This window comes from Elgaria multicarinata, chromosome 13 (assembly GCF_023053635.1).
Source record: "Elgaria multicarinata webbii isolate HBS135686 ecotype San Diego chromosome 13, rElgMul1.1.pri, whole genome shotgun sequence".
Taxonomy (NCBI): Eukaryota; Metazoa; Chordata; class Lepidosauria; order Squamata; family Anguidae; genus Elgaria; species Elgaria multicarinata.
In genome coordinates this window covers 22,596,796-22,617,427 of record NC_086183.1, presented here as the reverse complement: position 1 = coordinate 22,617,427, position 20,632 = coordinate 22,596,796, and the positions used below count along the sequence as shown (strand labels likewise).

General features: G+C 42.7%; 1 protein-coding gene across 2 annotated transcripts; it reads left to right on the top strand.

Annotated features, from left to right (window-relative positions):
* The first annotated feature begins 5,303 nt into the window (after positions 1 to 5,303).
* Positions 5,304 to 20,500, top strand: LOC134407730 (membrane-spanning 4-domains subfamily A member 15-like). Of its 2 annotated transcripts, XM_063139654.1 has the most exons (7): positions 5,304 to 5,554; positions 6,173 to 6,327; positions 7,653 to 7,775; positions 10,014 to 10,070; positions 10,606 to 10,704; positions 19,111 to 19,233; positions 19,962 to 20,500. In XM_063139654.1, exons 2-7 carry the CDS (start codon positions 6,226 to 6,228, stop codon positions 20,040 to 20,042), a joined length of 585 nt encoding a protein of 194 aa, XP_062995724.1. In that variant the 5' UTR covers positions 5,304 to 5,554; positions 6,173 to 6,225; the 3' UTR covers positions 20,043 to 20,500. The 2 variants fall into 2 exon arrangements, with proteins under 2 accessions (XP_062995724.1, XP_062995723.1); XM_063139653.1 differs by lacking the exon at positions 5,304 to 5,554 and having other exon boundaries at positions 6,056 to 6,327.
* Positions 20,501 to 20,632: the final 132 nt, after the last annotated feature.

The window sequence follows — 20,632 nt, the reverse complement described above, 5'->3', positions numbered from 1 at the left end:
ATTAAAATTGTGATAATCGATAGCTGTGGAAACAGATGCTTTGTTTTGGTGCAGTGATAAACGAATAGCGAAATTCTGGAGAAAGAGGCAGGGGGGTTGTTTGTTTAACCTCCCCTCCCCACAGTCATGCTGGTCTTTCTGCCATGCTTATCACTGTGTGATTTAGAACCTTGATGGTGCAGGCTTCTAAAGTGCACAGGAGCCTCCAAGAGGACAGGGCCTCTCTCTCTCTCTCTCTCTCTCTCTCTCTCTCTCTCTCTCTCTCTCTCACTCTCTCTCTCTCTCTCTCTCTCTTTCTGGGGCTGTCTTCACAGTGATGGGTTGGCGCCACCTCCCTTGGTGGCATACAGTAATCCTGATGCCGAGGAGGGAGCACAGGGTTTCCCGTAGCCATCCGGGTACTTGAGCTGTCCCCTGCCTTCTTCTTGGTGGAAGGCAACCAATTGCCGGTCGCCTTCCACCTGGGACCATCCCTGGATTGGTCCTGGAGCAACATCAGATGTCAGAAGAGCTGTACTGACATCATTCCAATTGAAAAAGTTGGGGTAAGTCCCTGACTTTTTCAATGCGCAGCTTTGCAGGAAAGCCTCACAGTGGCTGTTAAGTTGTGCCTGCATCGTATAACTAAAGCAGCACAGATCAGTAGCCACAACGGGGCTTTCCCTGCAAATAGACAGCCTCTCTCTCTCTCTCTCTCTCTCTCTCTCTCTCTCTCTCTGAGCTTCATCCCACGTAACTGTTTCCCTCGAATTATCCTCTACAGCGCTAAGCTGTCGGTGTTGGTGTTGTTGTTGTTGCTAGAGCAGCAAGATCCTTTGCATACTAGGAAATGAGTTTAAGGGGGGAAATGTACAAAAATCATTAAAAAATCAACGGATGACCCAATCCAATTCAAATTTGGTATGCTTAAAGCACTCCTTAATATCTATTACTGTGCCAATTTTGATGTCTTTATCTTTAACACTTACGCAGATGTAAGCATTTATTTAATTTTTCTACAAATCCTGCTCCTGCGCCCCAGTGGCCGCTCGGATGATACGCGTGAAAACTAGTATCCAAACACGGGGAGTCTTTTGGCTTTATAGCACAATTAAAGGAGGATGCATGGGAGTACTTCACAATAAAAGCAGATTATAAACTCAAAAACTTTGCAAGCAATTCGCAGTGATTGCACAGGAACGCTGGTGTGATAAAAGTGCTCTCTTTCTCTCTCTCTCTCATACACCCCCCCCCATTCAGAGCTATGCAGAATGCAGTGATGGGGTGGGGAAGGGGGAGGAATTATTATTATTATTATTATTATTATTACATTTTCATCCCACCATTTTTCCCCTCTTGGAAGGAACTCAAGGTGGTTTACATAGTCCTCCTCCTCTTGATATTATCCTCACAACAACCCTATGAAGTAGTTTAGACTGAGAATCAATGACTGGTCCAAAGTCACCCAGTGAATCTCCTGAGTCCCAGTCCAAGACTATAAGCACTGTTGTCATTTATTGTCCTATTCTCTCTCTCTCTCTCTCTCTCTTTCTCTCTCTCTTTCTGTGTGTTTAATGTTTGATTTATTCCAAAGAAATGCTTGTACAATTTCCTCAGGAGGTCTGTTTTATTTCTGGACCTCATTTCCCACCCAGGTCCATTCACTGTAAGCAACTAGTATCACAATAAATTTTTATATTTGCAATAGCTGGATGTTGTTTTCCCATTCCTATTTGAATTACTGGATTCTGAATTGGAGTGGTGTTTGTTTTTTGTACTGCATAAAATCCACCATCGAGTTTTACCATTTTGTTCCATCACAGTTGAAATTGGTTGGGGGGGGAGTGCAGTCCCCCAAGGAGAGTGGGTATCTGTTTACACCCTATGATGGGAGCCTAAATGAAGTCTGTGATAAAGACAGAAAGTTGAATATACATCATGGTTAAAGTAAGAAAAATAATCCTTCAGCTTTCATTTAAAGCTGAGAGTTGACAAGGATGTTCAGTGGGAGTGTGGTGGAACGGACAGACAGAAAGCCAGGCAGAATGGCTCAGTAAGACTTCTTGATAGGGGAGGGAGGCATCTCATGGATAATATTTATTTATTACTTTACTTATAGCACTTCTGTCCCGCCTTCTTTCCTCCAAGAAACCCAAGGCGGCATACATAATCCTCCTCCTCTGCATTTTATCCTTACAGCAACAACCCTGCAAGGTAGGATGGGCTGAGAGATTCTGATTGGCCCAGAGTCACTCAGTGAACTTCCATGGCTGAGTAGGGACTAAAAGCCGGATCTCTTGAGTTAGAGTCCAAAGCTCTAACTACTACACCACACATGTATTATTATGGTTCTCATCATCATCTCTTTCCTCACTGCTGGTGGTTTTTCTAGACGGTCATGACGGGCTTTGTCAAGTCTTTTATTGATTCAGAAATTCCCTGTATATTGAACATGTTTTTAAGTATGATTGCTTTTTGGATGTTGGTGTAGATGTACTTCCATAGGCCCAGTTTCTGAAGGTTTTCTATATAGTTTTTTGCTGCGATGCCAGTGACTACTACTATATTTATTTATTTATTTATTACATTTTTATACCACCCAATAGCCGAAACTCTCTGGGCAGTTCACAAAAATTAAAACGATAATAAAACAACCAACAGGTTAAAAACACAAATACAAAATACAGTATCAAAAGCACAACCAGGATAAAACCACACAGCAAAAATTGATATAAGATTAAAATACCGAGTTAGAATAGTAAAATTTAAATTTAAGTTAAAATTAAGTGTTAAAATACTGAGAGAATAAAAAGGTCTTCAGCTGGAGTACAGTGTAGGCACCAGGCGGACCTCTCTGGGGAGCTCATTCCACAGCCGGGGTGCCACAGCGGAGAAAGCCCTCCTCCTAGTAGCCCTCCTCCTAGTAGACTTCCTTTGGCAGGGGCGCATGGAGAAGGACCCCTGTGGATGATCTTAAGGTCCGGGCAGGTACATATGGGAGGAGGCGTTCCTTCAAATTACCTGGCCCCAAACCATTTAGGGCTTTGAATGTCAATACCAGCACTTTGAATCAGGCCCGGACCTGGACTGGCAGCCAATAAAGTTGTAAAAGGACTGGCGTAATGTGGTCTCGTAGGCTGTTTTCAAAGGCAGCCCCACGTATAACACATTGCAGTAATCCAAACAAGAGGTTATCAGAGCATGGATAACTGTAGCTAGGCTATCTCTGTCCAGATAAGGGCATAGTTGGTATATCAACCTAAGCTGATAAAAGGTGCTCTTTGCCACTGAGTTCACCTGTGCCTCAAGTGACAGTTCTGGATCCATGAGCACCCCCAAACTACAGACCTGATCCTTTAGGGAGAGTGCAACCCCGTCCAGGACAGGGCAAACTTCACCTCGCCAGACAGATGAACCACCCACTAACAGTACCTCCGTCTTGTCTGGATTCAGTCTCAGTTTATTAGCCCTCATCCAGTCCATTACCGTGCCCAGGCACTGGTTCAGAACAGCCACTGCCTCACCTGGGTTTGATGAAAAGGAAAGATAGAGCTGGGTATCATCCGCATATTGATGACACCTCAGTCCACATTACTTCTCCGGATAACCTCCCTCAGCGGCTTCATGTATATGTGAAACAGCATAGGGGATAAGATAGAGCCCTGTGGAACACGATGGCTTAGGTGCCACGGCACAGAGCAATAATCCTCCAGCACCACCTTCTGGAATCGGCCATCCAAGTAGGAGCGGAACCACTGCAACGCAGTACCTCCAACTCCCAGCTCAGACAACCTATCCAGAAGGATACCATGGTCGATGTTATCGAAAGCTGCTGAGAGGTCCAGGAGAACCAACAGGGTCACACTCCCCGTCTCTCTCTCCCGGCAAAGGTCATCCCACAGGGCGACCAAAGCAGTTTCCCCTCCAAAACCAGGCCTGAAACCCGATTGTAATGGATCTAGATAATCTGTTTCATTCAAGAGTGCCCAGTAAAAAGCGTGCAATAAAACACTCGTCTGATGGCGCTCTTCAAGTCTCAGGAAAATGGAGACCAATTTGAAGTTTTATCCCCTCACTGTCAGCTTTTCCCCCCAAAGCCCTTGTGTCTTTTAGAGCTGCACAGCAGGTAGCAATTCAGCAGGTGTGGTTTTCACCATCAGTGTATTTTCATGCTGGGAGAGTGCCCCTGATGAACTTCTGCATGTTCCGCAGCTGTTAAAGGGATAGCCCTTTTTTTATGGAGTAAAGCTTAAACTCCACAAAAATTCAGGAATAGAGTTCCATCCAAAAGCTGATGGTAGTACCCTTTTATTTCTCACTCTCTCGGTGTCCCTTGCCTACCTGCACATTTTTTATTTCTTTTGCCCAACAGTGTGGCTGTTTTGCAAACCTTAAGGAGGCTACTCACCAAACCCCTGAAATCCCAGCATGGATTCAACTCCTGTTATGCCCCAAGTCTTCCAGCCCCTCATGAATGATAAGATTAATCTCTCTAGGCTACGGCTGAAGAAATTTTATGGGGGTGAGCCGCTGGCACTGGGGGTGAGTATGGAGTGGAGGGGAAATGATACCTCAATGTTCAATGTCAATGAAGGCCATCAATAACAAAGTCAATTATAACAAAGTCAACTATATTGAAGAGGAGAGCTACTTTGTAACAAATCTTTACCAAAGGGCCCCCCTTTGCCTCTACCAGGGGGACTCAGAGTAGGCCCTCTAAAAATCGTAGGCCCATGCCAACTGGCCCCACTGCCCGCCCCCTCTGCCCAGCCCTGACTGTGTGTGTGTGTAGGGTAATAATTAGAACCCTTTGACTTTTATTTAAAAGAAGAAGAAAAGTAAGTTTCTAGACCTGGTGACCAACAGAAATGCTGGATCGCATCTGATGAAATACATACTTGGCAAACCAGCAGGATGGCTCAGAAAGACGTCTCCGTAGATGGGGAGCAAGGTTTTGGTGTCCAGCATACCTCCTTTCTCCTTGCCATAAAGAAACAAAAACATTTATATCAAAATACATGCTGTCAGGTAAAGGGGAGAACTATTACTACGACGAACTGGGAAAAATGAAAGAGAGGTCTTGAATCCCCAATTCTAGGTAAGGGGGTCGTGCGGATGATTATAACACCCCATTAAAACACTCCGGCCTCAAATAAAGTTATGGTGAGAAGTGAGAAAACCCCACATGATTATCGCTCACAAGCTGAGAGCCGGGCGGTGCTTGCTGTTTTGTGCTGAGCTCGTCACCCGAATTAATTTGTGCAATCGGTTCTGTCGATTTCTTGCAGCAATGAATCCGTCTAGGCAGGCAGAAGGACACGGAAAAGCATCCGGAAGCTCTGTTGCGTGTTGCAATCTTTTTCTTCTTTTTTTCCCCTTTTTTTTTGGTGGGAAGCAGCGGCGGGGCCAGGGGGAATCGCAACTTCGCAAGCTTCTAGCTGGGCCGCTGCACGACATGTTTGCTCCGCGCTGAGCGTGGAGGAGGCGATAAATCCGGACCCGTCTTCACCCAGAAGAGGCTGGTGGCTCCGATTTCGGTGGGGCGGAGATTCCGTTCTGGGTTTCCGAACAGCCGGTAATCCTCAATGTTGTTGTGTTGCGCTCAGCCCTGCTGGTGAGCGATGTCGCCTATCTGAAGGGGAGGGGTAGGGGTGGGGGGCGCTCGGCTCTCTGGCTGTTCCACGAACGCGGCTGTGCTCAGCTCCCCCCGCGGCTCCAGGAGATAAGGGCTGGCTTTGCCAGCGGGACCCGCCCGCCTCCTCCGGCCTGGGGAGCCAGCCTGTTTCTCTCCCGGAGGGAGGAGGAACGAGATGGGCGTCCCGATGAACTCTCCAGGGCTGTGCTGATCAAGGCAGACACCGATCATGTGCAGCGTCTGCTCCCCAGGAACCCGGGCGGCCCTGCCTTTAGACCTCTGAGCACTGATTTGGGGTGCAAAGCGTTGCTTGTTTGGGGCGCAATTCTATGCACGTTTAGATAGACAAAAAGGTCCTCCAACTCCCATGCTGGCTGGGGAGTGCTGGGAGTTCTGGGACGTTTCGTCTGTCAACACATGCGTAGGAGTTAAAGGCTGGTGGCTCCGATGTCAGTGGGGCAGCGAATCCGCTCAGGGTTTCAATCGAAGCAGTCAGAACGCTGCCTTCCTCCCTCTCCTTTCTTTGCTTACACAACTTGGATTTCTTTTGCCCAACAGTGTTGCTGTTTCTCAAGACTTAAAAAAAACCCCACTGCTCAACAAACCCCAGCATGGATTCGACTCCCATTGTGTCCTCCTTTAGTAATCAAGTGACTCCTTCTATGCTAAAGCCAATGAAGAATTTTTATTTGGGTGAGCCGCTAGCGCTGGGGGTGAGTACAGACTGCAGGGAAAATTATATTCAAATGTAAGAATGAACCACTCCCATTTGAGCATTCATCTGCATGACTCAGAACAGTGTTTTTCAGGATGCATTCTAGGACACGATGTGATTCCTCAACTCCAAGCCGCCTGGACAGGCAATTTGTGCAGGACTTGCAATTTTCCTTTGCAGTATGTGTCACAGCAACAGGGGGAATGTAATGTAGGGAATGAACAAACGGACGGAGGTACTTGCTGTCAAAGGCCACAACCAGGGTTTGGAGGTGTGTCAACCAGTTCTGGATGGGGTTACACTCCCCCTGAAAGACTGTGTTCACAGCATGGGGGTGCTTCTGGATCCATCGCTCCAAATGACAGCCCAGATAGATGCAACACCCAGGAGCGCCCACTATCAGCTTTGGCCAGCTGCGCCCCTTCTTAGAGTTAGAAGACCTAAAGACGGTAGTGCACGTGCTGGTAACTTCAAGGTTTGACAGGGCTACCTTTGTGCCTAGTCCAGAAACTTCAACTAGTTCAAAATATGGCAGCCAGGCAGGTCAACCGTACACCTAGGGGTGACCACATTACACCAGTTTTAAAATCTCTTCACTGGCTATCGATTAGTTTCCAAGCAAAGTATAAAGTGTTGGTTATCACCTTTAAAGCTCTACATGGTTTGGATCCAGGCTACCTGCGGGATCGCCTTCTCCCATTCAATCCGACCCACACACTCAGGTCCTCTGGGAAGAATCTACTTCAGCTAGCAAAAACTAGATTATCAACTGTTACCCAGAAGACCTTCTCTTCTGCTGCTCCCAGGCTGCGGAATGGCCTGCCGGAGGAGACTTGTCAACTTCACAGTCTACTAGCATTCAAGAAAGCTATAAAGACTGATCTCTTCTGGCAGGCCTATACAGCGGAATTTTAAGATGTTTTTAAAATGTTTTTAGGATGTTTTTTTAAAATGTATATTATGTTTTAATTCAGTATTATGTATTTTATCATTTATTGTTGTTCCCCGCCTCAATCAGAGTGGAGAGGCGGGTAAGAATCATCATCATTATTATTATTATTATTATTATTATTATTCCTCCGCAATCTATCCTTTCTTTTGATTTTGACCCAATTATTCCTGCTTCATAGAACATTTTGCATTTACAAAGCAGGAGCACATAGCCGAAACCTTTTAGTATTTGAGGCCCATGTCCCTGTTCAGGCCACAGATCATTCCTTACAACTTAGCGGGTGGGGATAGCATTGGGTGAAGTGCTCCTAGATTGGTCTGGGTGTGAAATGTGAGCTAATGATATCATCTTGTTCAATGCTGTCTTTACAGATCACACAGATTCTTATAGGAATTATTGGAATTGTCTTTGCGATTATGATAGACATAGCAATTCCAGATGCATACCCATCTGAATACTTGGCGCTGAAGACACAATATTGGACTGGAATCTTGGTAATTCCAAGTTTGCTGCATGTGTTAACAACCGTTCTACAGGTTTCATTTTAGCACAGGAATTATTCAATTTGTGTCCTCCTTTGGATTATGTCCTCAATCCCAGTTTTGTCAAGGGCTGCCAAAAGCTTTGGGATCCATGGATTTTGTGATGGATGAAGAACATGTGGAAGACCAGAATATGACAAATGTGGTCAGGGCTAAACATACTTCACAATTGTCCAACTGCAATGTGAAAGCATGGGATTTGGTAATGAGCGCAAAATTCAACATCGGTTTTAATTTTCTTTTGGAAAAGAAAGGTTCTAGTCCTTACAGCTAGAAAGTATGTAAGGAATGAAAATTTCGAAGCCTGAGAATGGCTGAAATGGAATTTCAGCAATTACGAGATGGGCCTTTATTGGTCTGCCTAGATCCTACACCTTCCCATACAACTTGCAGAAGCAGAATCAATCATAAAAGCTGAGCAAATGTAGACGTCGCTTCTCATGGTCTCTTCACATTTCTGAGTGTTTATCCCCATTCCTGACAGAATCCCTAGGGTTCAGTAAGAAGGAAAGAGATCTTGGGCTTGTGGTGAACAGCTTGTTGAAAATATCAATCCAATGTGAGGTTGCTGTAAAAAAAGAAAAAGAAAAAGGGATATGTTAGGGATAATTTGGTAAGAAATTGAGAATAAAACTGCCAATATCATACTGCCTTTATATAGTTGCAGAAAAGGGCAACTAAAATTATCAAGGCACAGTGGAGCATTTCCCCTATGAGGGACGGTTACAACAGCTAGGATTATTTAGCTTAGAAAAGAAGGGGAAACATGATAGTGGTGCACAAAATTATGCATGGTCCAGAGAATATGGATAGGGATGCGTCTTTTCCCCCTCTCTTGTGAACCCAGGTCATCCCATGAAGCTGATAGATGGGAAAATTCAGGACAGACGAAAGGAAGTACTTCTTCACCTAGCTGTCACAAGCTGTAGTCCTTTCCATGATTTTGGATGGCTTTAAAAGAGGGTTAGACAAATTCCTGGAGGAGAAGGCAATCAATGGCTATTAGCCCTGATGGGAATATGCTTCCTCCAGTATCAAAGGCAGTATCACGAGATCGTCACCCCTCCGTCCCGCTAGACCGGTAGGTCTAGTTCAGGCATTGGTCTGATCCAGCATGGCTCTTCTTTTGTTGTTACGACACAGAGTGTTTTGTGGTGGGCAGGGAATTCAGACTGGACAAAGAGGAACAGACTGACAGAAAGTGGTACAGAATTCTCCACTCTGATCATCTTCCAAAGGAGGAGAGTCAGTGTGTGGTACAGTGTTGGACTAGGACTGGGAAGACCCACTTAGCCATAAAGCTCAGCAGGTGATTTTACACTTCTCTCTCTGGCCATCCTACCTCACATTATCATTGTAAGGATAATATGAAGGGGGTAAGAGAGCCAGACATGGACATGAGCATCTTGGGGTGAAGGGGAGATTATTATTAATAATAATCCAGTAAACCTGGAACCAAAAGCAGCTTTGTCTAGAGGCAGCTGTGGGTGCACAGGAACATCCTTCTCTTTGCACAGGGAGAGAGAGGGGGGGGGCACCAGTTCTGCCCTCGTCTGGACACTAGAATGGAAGTTATGGAACTTCAAACCTGTCGTCTGATTAGTGGGGATCTGTCCACCAGAATAGGTAGCATGGCTTCATTGCCTTTGCATGAGAAACATCTGATCTTGTCATGTCTCACAGTTCTCTCATTATGATCTAGGAGACAGAGCCAGGTGGATACAAGGCAGTCCCTTGTTCACCTACTGTATATCAGCCTGCCCACATTTAAAGATAAAAACAGAGAGGCCCTTCTCGCCTGCCCACCAGTGAGAGAAATTAGGTGGGTCTCCACATGGGAGAGGGCCTTCTCAGCAGTGGCCCCACACCTGCGGAATGAACTCCCACCAGCACTCCACCATCCTTACAAGCTATTAAGAAGGCCTTAAAAAGTTTAATTTTACTATTTATTTTATGGCCTTCTCATAAATGAATACTGTTTTACTGCTAGTGCCCTTGTTTTTATTTTTTACTGTTAGCTTTTATTGTTTTTAACTGGTATTTTATTGTCTATGCTTTTATTGCTTTTTTATACTGTTTTATGTAGGGTTGTAATCCACCTTGGGAGGGCTTCTGCTCTGAAAGGCAGCAAAGAAAGGCTTTAAATCAATAAATAAAATTGCCTCTGACCTCTTTTTCCATTTTTTGCAGTACATAATTTCAGGATCTGTGTCTGTGAAAGCCTCCAAGACACCCAAGATGCCATGGGTAACTAACCTATTTGGGGAATGTGTGATGTGAAGAGAGATGAGATGGAGCTCACAATTAATGACATATGTTGCTTGTCATTTAAGACTCACTCCTAAAATTCCTGGTTTGAAGCTGTCCTGTAAAACATCCTATGTTGAGACTGCTCTGTGGATCACTTCAAGGGGGATCTAACGTGTGGATTAACGTGGATAACGCAAGAGAGGTTGTGCCAGTTAAAAATAAAATCTTGTTCATCAGTGTGCACAACCTGTAATTTGGGGCACAGCTAGACGGGGCGATATCCCAGGGATCACCCCAGGCTCGTTCCTGTGCGTCCACATGACACATAAGACATCCTGGGAACAGGGACGGATGATTTATTTATTTATTGCATTTATATACTGCCCCCATAGCTAGAGCTCTCTGGGCGGTTTACAGAAATTCTGAAATTCTAAAATTTCCCCAGGATATTGACCTACACTTTTTTCACGGTTTTTCCACAGTCTCGGGATGATCTCATTTGGTTCATTGTGAATTTTTCTGACTTCTCTAGGTGAAAGGCATGCTGGGAATGAATGTGGTGAGCACCGTGGCGGCTGCTGTTGGGATCGTGATCCTCTCTCTTTCATTTGCCATGTATTATGGACCAGAGGTAATGTATCAGTGCAAGAACATCCATTCACAGTTGGCCTAAAAGTGTTCTGATACCAAAATCATCACTCATGGAAGTGCATCTCCCACTGAGGCCATAGCTAGATGGGGCAATATCCTGGGGTGATCCATGGGATCATCCCTGTGTGTCCACATGACGTACAGGGGATCCTGGGAGCAGGGAGGGATGATCCCTCCCTTTCCCAGGGATGTAGCCTTATCCTTTGAGCCCGCTTTTTCTGCGGCCTCAGGCTGATCCCGAGACCATGGATCATGTGGGTTGGCGTCGCGGTTTGTCCCAGCTCCTCGCAGTTACTCGCGAGGAGCTGGGACCTGTGCCCATCGGGGGTGTGGTGAAGGAGCGGTAAAAATCGTAAAAACAAACAAAAAACCTACCTTTTGCGCATGAGCCCTCATGCGCTCCTCTCCTTTAAGAGAAAACCCACAAAATGGTGGGCACGACGTCCTCTCCCTCCGAGATCGTCACGCACCACGTGTAAACAAAGGGGGAGATCTCATGATAAAAATATTGCGAGATCTTCACCCCTCCGTAGGTCTAGCTGAGGGCTGAGACTAGGCCTTGGGGAGCTTGTTCACCCTCAACAGGACAAGAAGAATGAGTGTGTCTTGTCCTTCATAGAATCCTGAGTCTGAATGATGCCACTAGTATAATTCCTAATATCAAGGCTTCACATAACCAGGGCAGTGCTAAAGAGTGGGTGGGGAATTGGAGTGCTAATAACTTTGCTCTAGGACTACTGCATCTAATTAGTTCTGCTGTGCTTCTCTTTACCCCAGTGCTCTTAAGCAGTACAGCTCTTGTGGATTCCTGGAGGTGGCAACCAAACTAGACAGTAGGGTTCCCACAGGGCTCAGTGCTAGGACCAATTATTTTCAACTTGTTGATAAATGATTTGGAATTAGGAGTGAGTAGTGAAGTGCCCAAATTTGCCAACGACACCAAATTATTTAAGGTTGTTAAAACACAAAGGGGTTGTGAACAGCACCAAAGGGATCTCTCCAAGCTGGGAGAGTGGGCGTCCAAATGGCAGATGCAGTGTAAGCAAGTGTAAGGTGATGCATGTTGGGGCAAAAAACCTCCCAACTTCAAGTGTAACCTGATGAGTTCTGAGCTGGCAGTGACCGAACAAGAAAGAGATCTTGGGATTGTGGTGGACAGCTCGATGAAAAGGTCCACCCAGGGCATGTCTACACTGCATGAGGTTGAGGGGGGCGGAGCTTGGCAGCCATGGCGGTGGCAGGTTTCTTCTGAGGCTCTGAGCGGCTTTGCCGGAAAAAGCAATTATCTATTTTTTAATGGGCATAAATCTTTGAGCAAACGACAGGAAATGATTATAAAAGCTATCGGAGCTGGAAAGTGTTGAGAAGAGCCGATGGGAGGAGGTGAGCTTGACGGAATGTCTTTATAAACTGCAGAGGCAAAACCGAAAGTAACATGATTGATGTCGCAGTTTGAAAAGAAAGAACTTATGCTTGTTAGACGTTGATCTGATTTACAACGATCCTCACTTCTCATCCTTTATCTTAAGTTGGAAAGATTGAAATACTGGCTTTGAAGTTGTTTGCTGTAATCTTTGTAAAGTGGAAAGTGGAAGCTGTTTGCGGTGGGCCGAGAAGGGGGGGGTGAAGGGGAAGAAACAGCATTCTGTGAGGGAGATGTGGGATTTTGAGAAACTGTGAATGATTGGATCTGATCCCCTCTAGTGAATGCTGTTGTGAACTGAATATATTTCCTCCCCCTCGGGAAGAAGGTGGTGTGTTTGGCACATAGAAGAGAAGCCAGTAAAAGTTGCTAAGGAAGTGGGGGCTCTAAGATTTATGCCCTACTCAGAAGGGTCCTATGTCCAACATTAAAAAAAAGATTAAGAAGTGGGAAAAGTTGAATATACAAAAAAAGAAACCTTCAAATCATAATTTAACCCACCTCTCCCACCTGGAAGATACAGCCCCTGGAACAGACCAGGAAGACGAAGTTATAGACCCAGTTTCTTTGGATACAGTACCAAATAAAGAAAAGAATATGGCTGAAGGGGGAAAAGCAATGGACAGCAACTTTCCCTCCCTAGCAGAAATTAAGGCAGTTATTGTAGAGAATAATATCATCATTTTTAAAAAAATGGATCAGCAAATGAATGAATTTAGACAACAAATGCGTGTTCTTTCGGATAAGACCGCAGAAAACTCGGATAAGATCAAAGAGATAGAGGCAAAAGCGGAATTGGACCAGAAGAAGCAAGAGGCTTTTGAAAAATCAACAAATATTCAATTTAAGGAATGGGAATTACGTCTGATTGCCTTGGAAGACCAATCTCGTAGATCTTCGATTCGAATAAAGCAGCTGAAGCAGATACAAGGAGAAGATCTTAGAGAAATCATTCTGAACTGGTTCAAAGAGCTGATGCCTGACATACCAATAGATGGATCGGATCTGGACCGAGTCCACCGCGTGGGGGGGCAAAACTACAAAGGGACTAGAGATATTTTGGTGAAATTTGGTAACTATTATAAAAAAGAGCAAATCATGAAAGAATTGAGATCTTTGACCCAGTTACAATATAAAGGCAAAGCAGTGCAAATTTATAATGATCTTTCTCAACATACATTAAATTGGAGACGGAGTATTAAACCAATAACTGGAATGTTAATGCAGAACAAAATTCCATATGCATGGGGTTACCCGGTTTTCTTAAGATTTACATATGGGAGGAGGGAACACAGAGTAACCTCATTGGATCAAGGTAAAGAATTGCTGAAGAGGCTGGGTCTGGATGGGGAAGCAAATGGGGCTGGAGTGGGTGGGGGAGGGAATGAGGCTGGGACATCTGGAGAGTAAGAGAATTGTTAATTATGTTTGGAGATAATTGCAAATAGAAATGCTAATATAGAAACCTGCCGGCCAGGCGCAGCACTGCCCCCCCCTTTAAAGTAGATGGCTGGAGTACTAGACTCACGGGGATATGGGGGGGATTAGAGTGGGGGGGTGGGGAGGGGGGGAAGGTAGGAGAGGAGGGATTGGGGTAGGAGGGTGGGGGTTTTATGTATGGAGTTTGTTTTTTTATGTAAGCAAGTTTGAATTGCTGAGCACAAGGGATCGGAAGAGATTTCAAAAGGGTGATTATGGATAAAAAGATAAAGGTATCAACACTCAATGTTAAAGGTTTGGGGGCAGTCGTGAAAAGGAAGAGAATAGAACAAATGCTTAATAAAGAGGGATCAGATATTATAATGGTCCAAGAGACACACCAAGGCTCCGAGAATTCGAATATGATAAAATTAAAGTGGTTAGCCTATTATGAAAAGTCATTAGGGACATCGAAAAAAAATGGAGTGGCCACTTTGATTTAAAAAAAAAGTGGGTTTATATTAGAAGAAGTAAAAAAGGATGATAAGGGCAGATATCTTATGTTAAAAGGTAAAATTGAGGGAAAGGTTTATACTTTGATTAATGTTTATGCCCCAAATGAGAGGCATAGAGAGTTTTTTATAAAGTTGTTTAAAGAAATAGAAGAATTTAAGGAGGGGTATGCTATATTAGCTGGGGATTTTAATATGGTTATGGATAATAAACGGGACAGGTCAAATCCCACTAATGCTGAAAAGAGGAACAATATGACTATATTGAATAAATTAGTAAAAGAAAATGATTATTTAGATTCGTGGCGTTTACTTAACGGGAATAGGCCTGGATTTTCATACTTTTCCCCAGTTCATCATACATACTCCAGGATAGATTATATATTTGTTTCAAAAGATTTTGCAACGAGGATTTGTAAAATGGAAATGGGGGTAATAAAAGTAACTGATCATGCCTTGTTAAGTTTAGAATTTACAGTTAAGAAAGATTATAAAGAGGCATATAGATGGAAGCTGAATACAAAGATATTGAAATATAATAAAATAGTAGATAAAATTCGGAAGGAACTGTCGGAGTCATGGGAAATTAATGAAAAAGGAGGAACAGCTGGGTCAGTCATTTGGGACACCATGAAGGCTGTAGCAAGAGGAATCTGTATTAGAGAAACATGTAGTTTAAAAAGACAACAATGTGCAGAACAGGAAAAGTTAGAGATAGAAATTAAAAACTTGGAGGAAAGATATTGGCGAGTTAAAGATAAATATAAATTAGTGGAAATACAAGCTAAGAAGAAACAATTAGAAAATTTAAATATAGAAGAGATTCAAAAGAATTTAATGTATATGAAAAGGGAATATTTTGAAAACAGTGATAAGAACTCGAGGTTGCTTGCCAAGCTCACACAAAAAGAAAAAGGGAGGAATGGGATAGAAACGTTGAAAGATAGCCGAGGGAATTATTGTCATGCAATGAAAGCTAAAATAAAATTTTTTCAGGAATTTTATCAGGAATTGTATAAGGGTAAAGAAATTCAACAAGAAAAGGTGGAGGAGTATATTGGAAGGTTTATAAAGAAGGGAATAAAATTAGAATATAAGGAGTTAATGGAGTCAGTAATAACTCAAAGAGAAGTTGAAGAGGTTATTGATAAGTTAAAAGTTGGTAAATCACCGGGAGCAGATGGTTTGGGTCCAGAATATTATAAGGTCTTCAAAGACTGTTTAGTTCCAAAATTAATGGAACTTTATAATAGGATATTATCAGGAGAGAAGATACCTGAATCATGGGAACATTCAGTGATAATTCTGATCCCAAAACCAGATAAAGATTTGACTAATCCCGATTCTTATAGACCTATTTCTTTAATAAATCAGGATGCTAAAATTTTTACATCTATTATGGCCAAACGGCTAAATAAATTTTTGGCAGAATATATAGGAGCAGATCAATGTGGGTTTGTGGTAGGAAGGCATATGCATAATTTAGTGGGTAGAGTTTTAAATGTAATAAATGTAATAAAAAAAGCAAATATTAAGGCAGGTATTATGGCATTAGATATTTTTAAAGCTTTTGATTGTGTGAGCTGGCAGGCACTAAAGAGTATTATAGATAAATTGGGATTTGGAAATAAATTTAAAAATGTAATAGAACAGCTATATTCCCAAAATACAGCGGTAGTGGTGGTAAATGATGGACTTACTGAAAAGATACGACTAGCCAGAGGAACAAGACAAGGATGTCCGCTCTCGCCGGTCCTGTTTGTAATGGTTATGGAAGTTTTGGCGAAGGCACTAAGGGAGGATGAAGAGTTAGAAGGAATTGGAGAGGTAAGGGAAATAAAGTTAAACATGTTTGCGGATGACACTTTATTGACCATTAAGAATCCATTAAGAAAATTAGAAAGAATTAAATATCAGTTGAGGGAATTTGAGGAAATTACAGGGTTAAAAATAAATTGGTCTAAATCAGAGATGATGTTGTTTAACTATACCAAGAAGGAAGAAAAGGATTGGGAATTTAAGGGAATGGAATTGAAAGTTAAGAATGAGATTAAATATTTGGGAATTAAAATTACAAAAAATTTAGAGAATCTTGAAAAGGAAAATTTAACGAGGTTAAAGAAAGAGGTATTAGAGAAATTGGAGAAATATAAAAGATTAAATTTATCTTGGTTCGGAAGAATAGCCTTAATAAAAATGAAGATATTAGCTAAAATTAATTTTGTATTTAGAATGTTACCTATAAAAATATCAGAAACCGAGATAAAAAGTTGGCAAAATATTATTAATAAATATTGTAATGGAGAAAAGAGAGCAAGAGTGAATAAAAATAATTGGTACCTAAGCCAAAAAAAGGGGGGAATGGGTCTCCCAAACATAAAATTATACTACGTAGCAAATAGATTAAGACATGTTGTAGAAGCAATTATGGGAGTAGGAGAATTATATTGGATGGAAGAAAAAACCATAAATAAGGTAGAGATGAATTTGGAGAATGTTTTTTTTAAAGACGGAGGAAGAAAGTGGGTTGGAAGTATAGATAATCCACTCCTGAGGACTCAATGGGAAATTTGGAGTAAATTTAAAGGGAAGCTGCTTCCGAGCAACTCTCCCTTAGCACCGATAATAATGTTAAAGAATTTCCCAGAGGATCTAAAGGGTAGATTATGTAAAATATTAAAAGAGAAAAATAAAATAAGATTAAAGGATTGGGTAAGAGATATTAAAACAAGAGAGGATATGGAAAATTTGTTAAAGGAGAAGAAGCTATCTTGGCTAGAATACGGTCAATTAGAGCAATGGAATAAAAAGTGGATTAAAGATAATAGAATGTGCAGAAAGATGACGAGGTTTGAAGAATTAGTAGTAAGTAAGGAGGAAGGGAAAGGAGGGAGTATAGTTTCAAAAGGATTAATGAGTGAAATATATAAAATATTGTTAGAGAAGGAGTTTAGAGAGAATACAGAGAAAATGGTTTGGGAATCAGATTTGAAGATACAAATAGGGCGACAGAGCTGGGAGGGACTATGGAAACAAAGAGTGTTGAGAAGTTTATCAGTAAGAATAAAGGAGAATTATTTTAAAATTCTATGGAGGTGGTACCTAACCCCGGTTAGATTGAATAAGATAAGTGATCAACATTCAGCAAATTGTTGGAGAGGTTGTGGGGAAAAAGGAACGTATTTACATATGTGGTGGCAATGCAAATATGTACAAAGATTATGGAAGATGGTGTTCTCAGAAATTGAAGAAATAGTGGGAATGAAAATAGAACAAACACCAAAAATAGCATTGCTGTCACTATTTGAAGATATAAAGTGTGGAAAAGGAACTATAGAGCTGATATCGAATTTGTTGGTTGCAGCACGACTGATGGTAGCTAGGAACTGGAAGATCCAAGGGGAATATTCTATTGAGGAATGGTATAAAGTAGTATGGGACATAGCCATTAATGATAAACTGACATGTAATATTAAGTGGAGAAAAGGCGTAACTAAAATAAATGAGTTCGAAGGAATTTGGAAACAGTTCCTAGTGTTTGTGTTTACTAAGGGAAGTGGGAAACCACCAGCAGAAGAAAATATGAGATTTTGGAATCAGGAATGAGATCCCGAGGTGGGGGGTGCACTTTTATGTTAAGAACGAAGATGTTGTAGTATGATAAGGTATATGTAATAGTTTTTGATATTTGTACTCAACAATCATTCAATATGTATGCAGCAGATATTTGATGTTTTTTTTTCTTATTGTGTTTTGTTTCAGTTATATTTTGGTAATGTTTATCTATGTTTATATAGTGTTGAAAATGAATAAAAATTTAATAATAATAAATAAAAAAAAATACACTGCATGAGGTTGTGGGAGGGAGCATTTCACGGTATTATGCTTGTGAGATCCTCCCCCTCAGTCTACACACGGTGTGTGACATCAAGGGAGGACAGAGGACTTCGTCCCACCTTTTTTTTTTTTTTTTAATGAAGATGAGTGCTCAAGCACTCGAATGAAAAAGGAAGATTTTTTTTAAAAAAGAAATTATTCCTGCTCCCCCACCCCACCCCTGGTGGGCATAGAGCTCTGAACAGTTCCATGCCCTGTGCCCGGCTCATTGCAGTTACATGAGAGGAGCCGGGACGGAACCGTGACGGCGGGCCACACATCCCGCAGTCTTGGGATCATCCTGAGACCGCGGGAGAAAACATGATTAAAGGGTAGGGTGATATCCTTGGGAAAGGGTTAGGGTTAGGGATCATCCCTCCCTGCTCCCGGGATCCCCTGTGCGTCATGTGGATGCACAGGGACAATGCCGGGGCGATCCCCGGGATATCGCCCAGTGTAGAAATGCCCCCAGTGTGCGGCCGCTGTAAAGAAGGCAGACTCCATGTTAGGCATTATAAGAAAAGGAATTGGGAATAAAACGGCCAGTATCATACTGCCCTTATACAAATCTGTAGTGTGACCACATTTAGAATACTGTGTACAGTTCTGCTCACCACACCTGGAAAAGGATATTATAGAGCTGGAAAAAGTGCAGAAAAGGGCAACTAAAATGTTTAAGGGGCTGGAGCCTCTCTCCTACGAAGGAAGGTTACAACAACTGGGATTGTTTAGCTGGGAAAAAAGGAGGCTAAGGGGAGACATGATAGAGGTGTACAAAATTACGTATGGTGTGGAGAATGTGGATAGGGAGACATTTTTCTCCCTCTCTCAAAATTCTAGAACCTGGTTCAATTCCTGGAGGCGAAGGCGATCAATGCCTACTGGCCCTGATGGTTGTGTGCTGCCTCCAGTATTCGAGGCAATAAGCCTGTGTGCACCAGTTTCTGGGAAACCTGGGTGGGGGGATGCTGTTGCACCATGTCCTGCTTTGTTGGTCCCTGGCCGATGGCTGGTGTTGGCCACTTGGTCTGATTCAGCAGGGCTCTTCTTAGGTTCTTATGCAGAGTCTCCCATCATTCCCAAGGGTCACTGTGTCTACACACACACACATATGGGAGAATGATCACCTTAGCTGCCATATCTGGTTCATTGACAGGGGTCAATCATAACTGCAATAGAGACCATCCTCTTCATTTTCACCATCGTAGAGTTCGGCATCTCCATCTCCACCGCTGCGTTTGGCTGCAAGACTGTTTGTCGGGATACCTATGCTGAAACGGTAATGTTTAGAAGAGAGTGTAGATTGGTGGTCAGAGGAGACAATGGGCAGCACCCAGTGGTGTCATTCTGCAAACTCAAATAGGACTTGAGGAGCTCTGGCAAGTCTTTCCAGTGCACAAGCACTTACGCAGGATGCTTGCCCCAGCATTTGTGCAACCATGTTTTGCACAAAAGTATTCTACGTTTGCACAAAAGTATTCTACTCCTGCACATGAACCTAGTTTTCCAATCCAACCCAGGGGTTGTCTATATGCAGGGAAAGCCCTACTGTGGCTGTGGATCTGCACAGCGTTGGTCAGACGTTTCAAGCGAAGCTTTATAGCCACCGCAGGGCTTCCCCATGATGCTGTGATTTTAAAAAGTTGGGGATTTACCCTGACTTATTTAAATGGAGTGACAGCAATACAGCGCTTCTGCTATCTGATGTCACTCCAGGGGCAATCCGGGGGTGGTGCCTGGCGGAAGAGGACCAGTGATTGGTCACTTTCCACCAGGAAGAGAGTGGGGGTGGCTCTGGTACCTAGATGGCCACCCTGAAACCCTGCATTCCCTCCTCAGTATTGGGGTTACCTGCCACCGCCCTGATAGAGGTAAAGTGCAGGGTTTGAGAGAGAGGCGGTGCCAACCCAGCACCGTGAAGACAGCCCCCCCTGTTGCTTGGAGGCTGAGTGGCACTGTAAATATACTCTAATACTAATTTTATTCCTGGGCTGTTCCTTTCTTCAGATTGTGGTGGTTTATCAGAACATGACTCCGGACAATGCTGTTAGCCAGCCAGCTGCTTGCAAGGATCCTGAGACCGCCTGAATTGCTGTTCCTTTAAGCTCCCTCTCCTGGACTGTCATTAAAGAAATATTTATCTAATAATAATAATAATAATAATAATAATAATAATAATAATAATAATAATAGAAGTTAACTAAGCAAGAGCACCTGAGAGTAATGAAAACAGAATGAAAAAAAGAGAGGCTGCAGACAATATTTGGGTGGACGATAGGAATACAAATCTCAGAATTTCACTTGATATTTTACCACCATATACGAATATACAAAAGATGGGAAATACTTCACATATATAAGTATATTATGCCATGTTCAAAGTTCTTGCCTTATGTTTTCATATGACTTAGTATGGTTCTAAAATATAAGGAAGGGCTCCAAGTGCAACAGAATCTAGAGAATTCCTGTTGTTTCATCCACCATCCCATATTTGTTTTAATCAACGGGGATCTTCTGAATGATGTGTCTTCTGATGAAAGGAAAGGGACAAGGCTGCCCTTTATCTATTTACTGTTTTACTCTGTACAGCACCATGTACATTGATGGTGCTATATAAATAAATAATAATAATAATAATAATATCGTTATATAGCCTCCCTGTGACCATGAGCAAATGT

Coding starts and splice junctions, on each gene's coding strand:
- LOC134407730 (XM_063139654.1), top strand. CDS start 6,226: ATGGATTCGACTCCCATTGTGTCCTCCTTTAGTAATCAAGTGACTCCT. Junction 6,328..7,652: donor GTGAGCCGCTAGCGCTGGGG/GTGAGTACAGAC, acceptor CTGTCTTTACAG/ATCACACAGATTCTTATAGG. Junction 10,705..19,110: donor CCATGTATTATGGACCAGAG/GTAATGTATCAG, acceptor GTTCATTGACAG/GGGTCAATCATAACTGCAAT.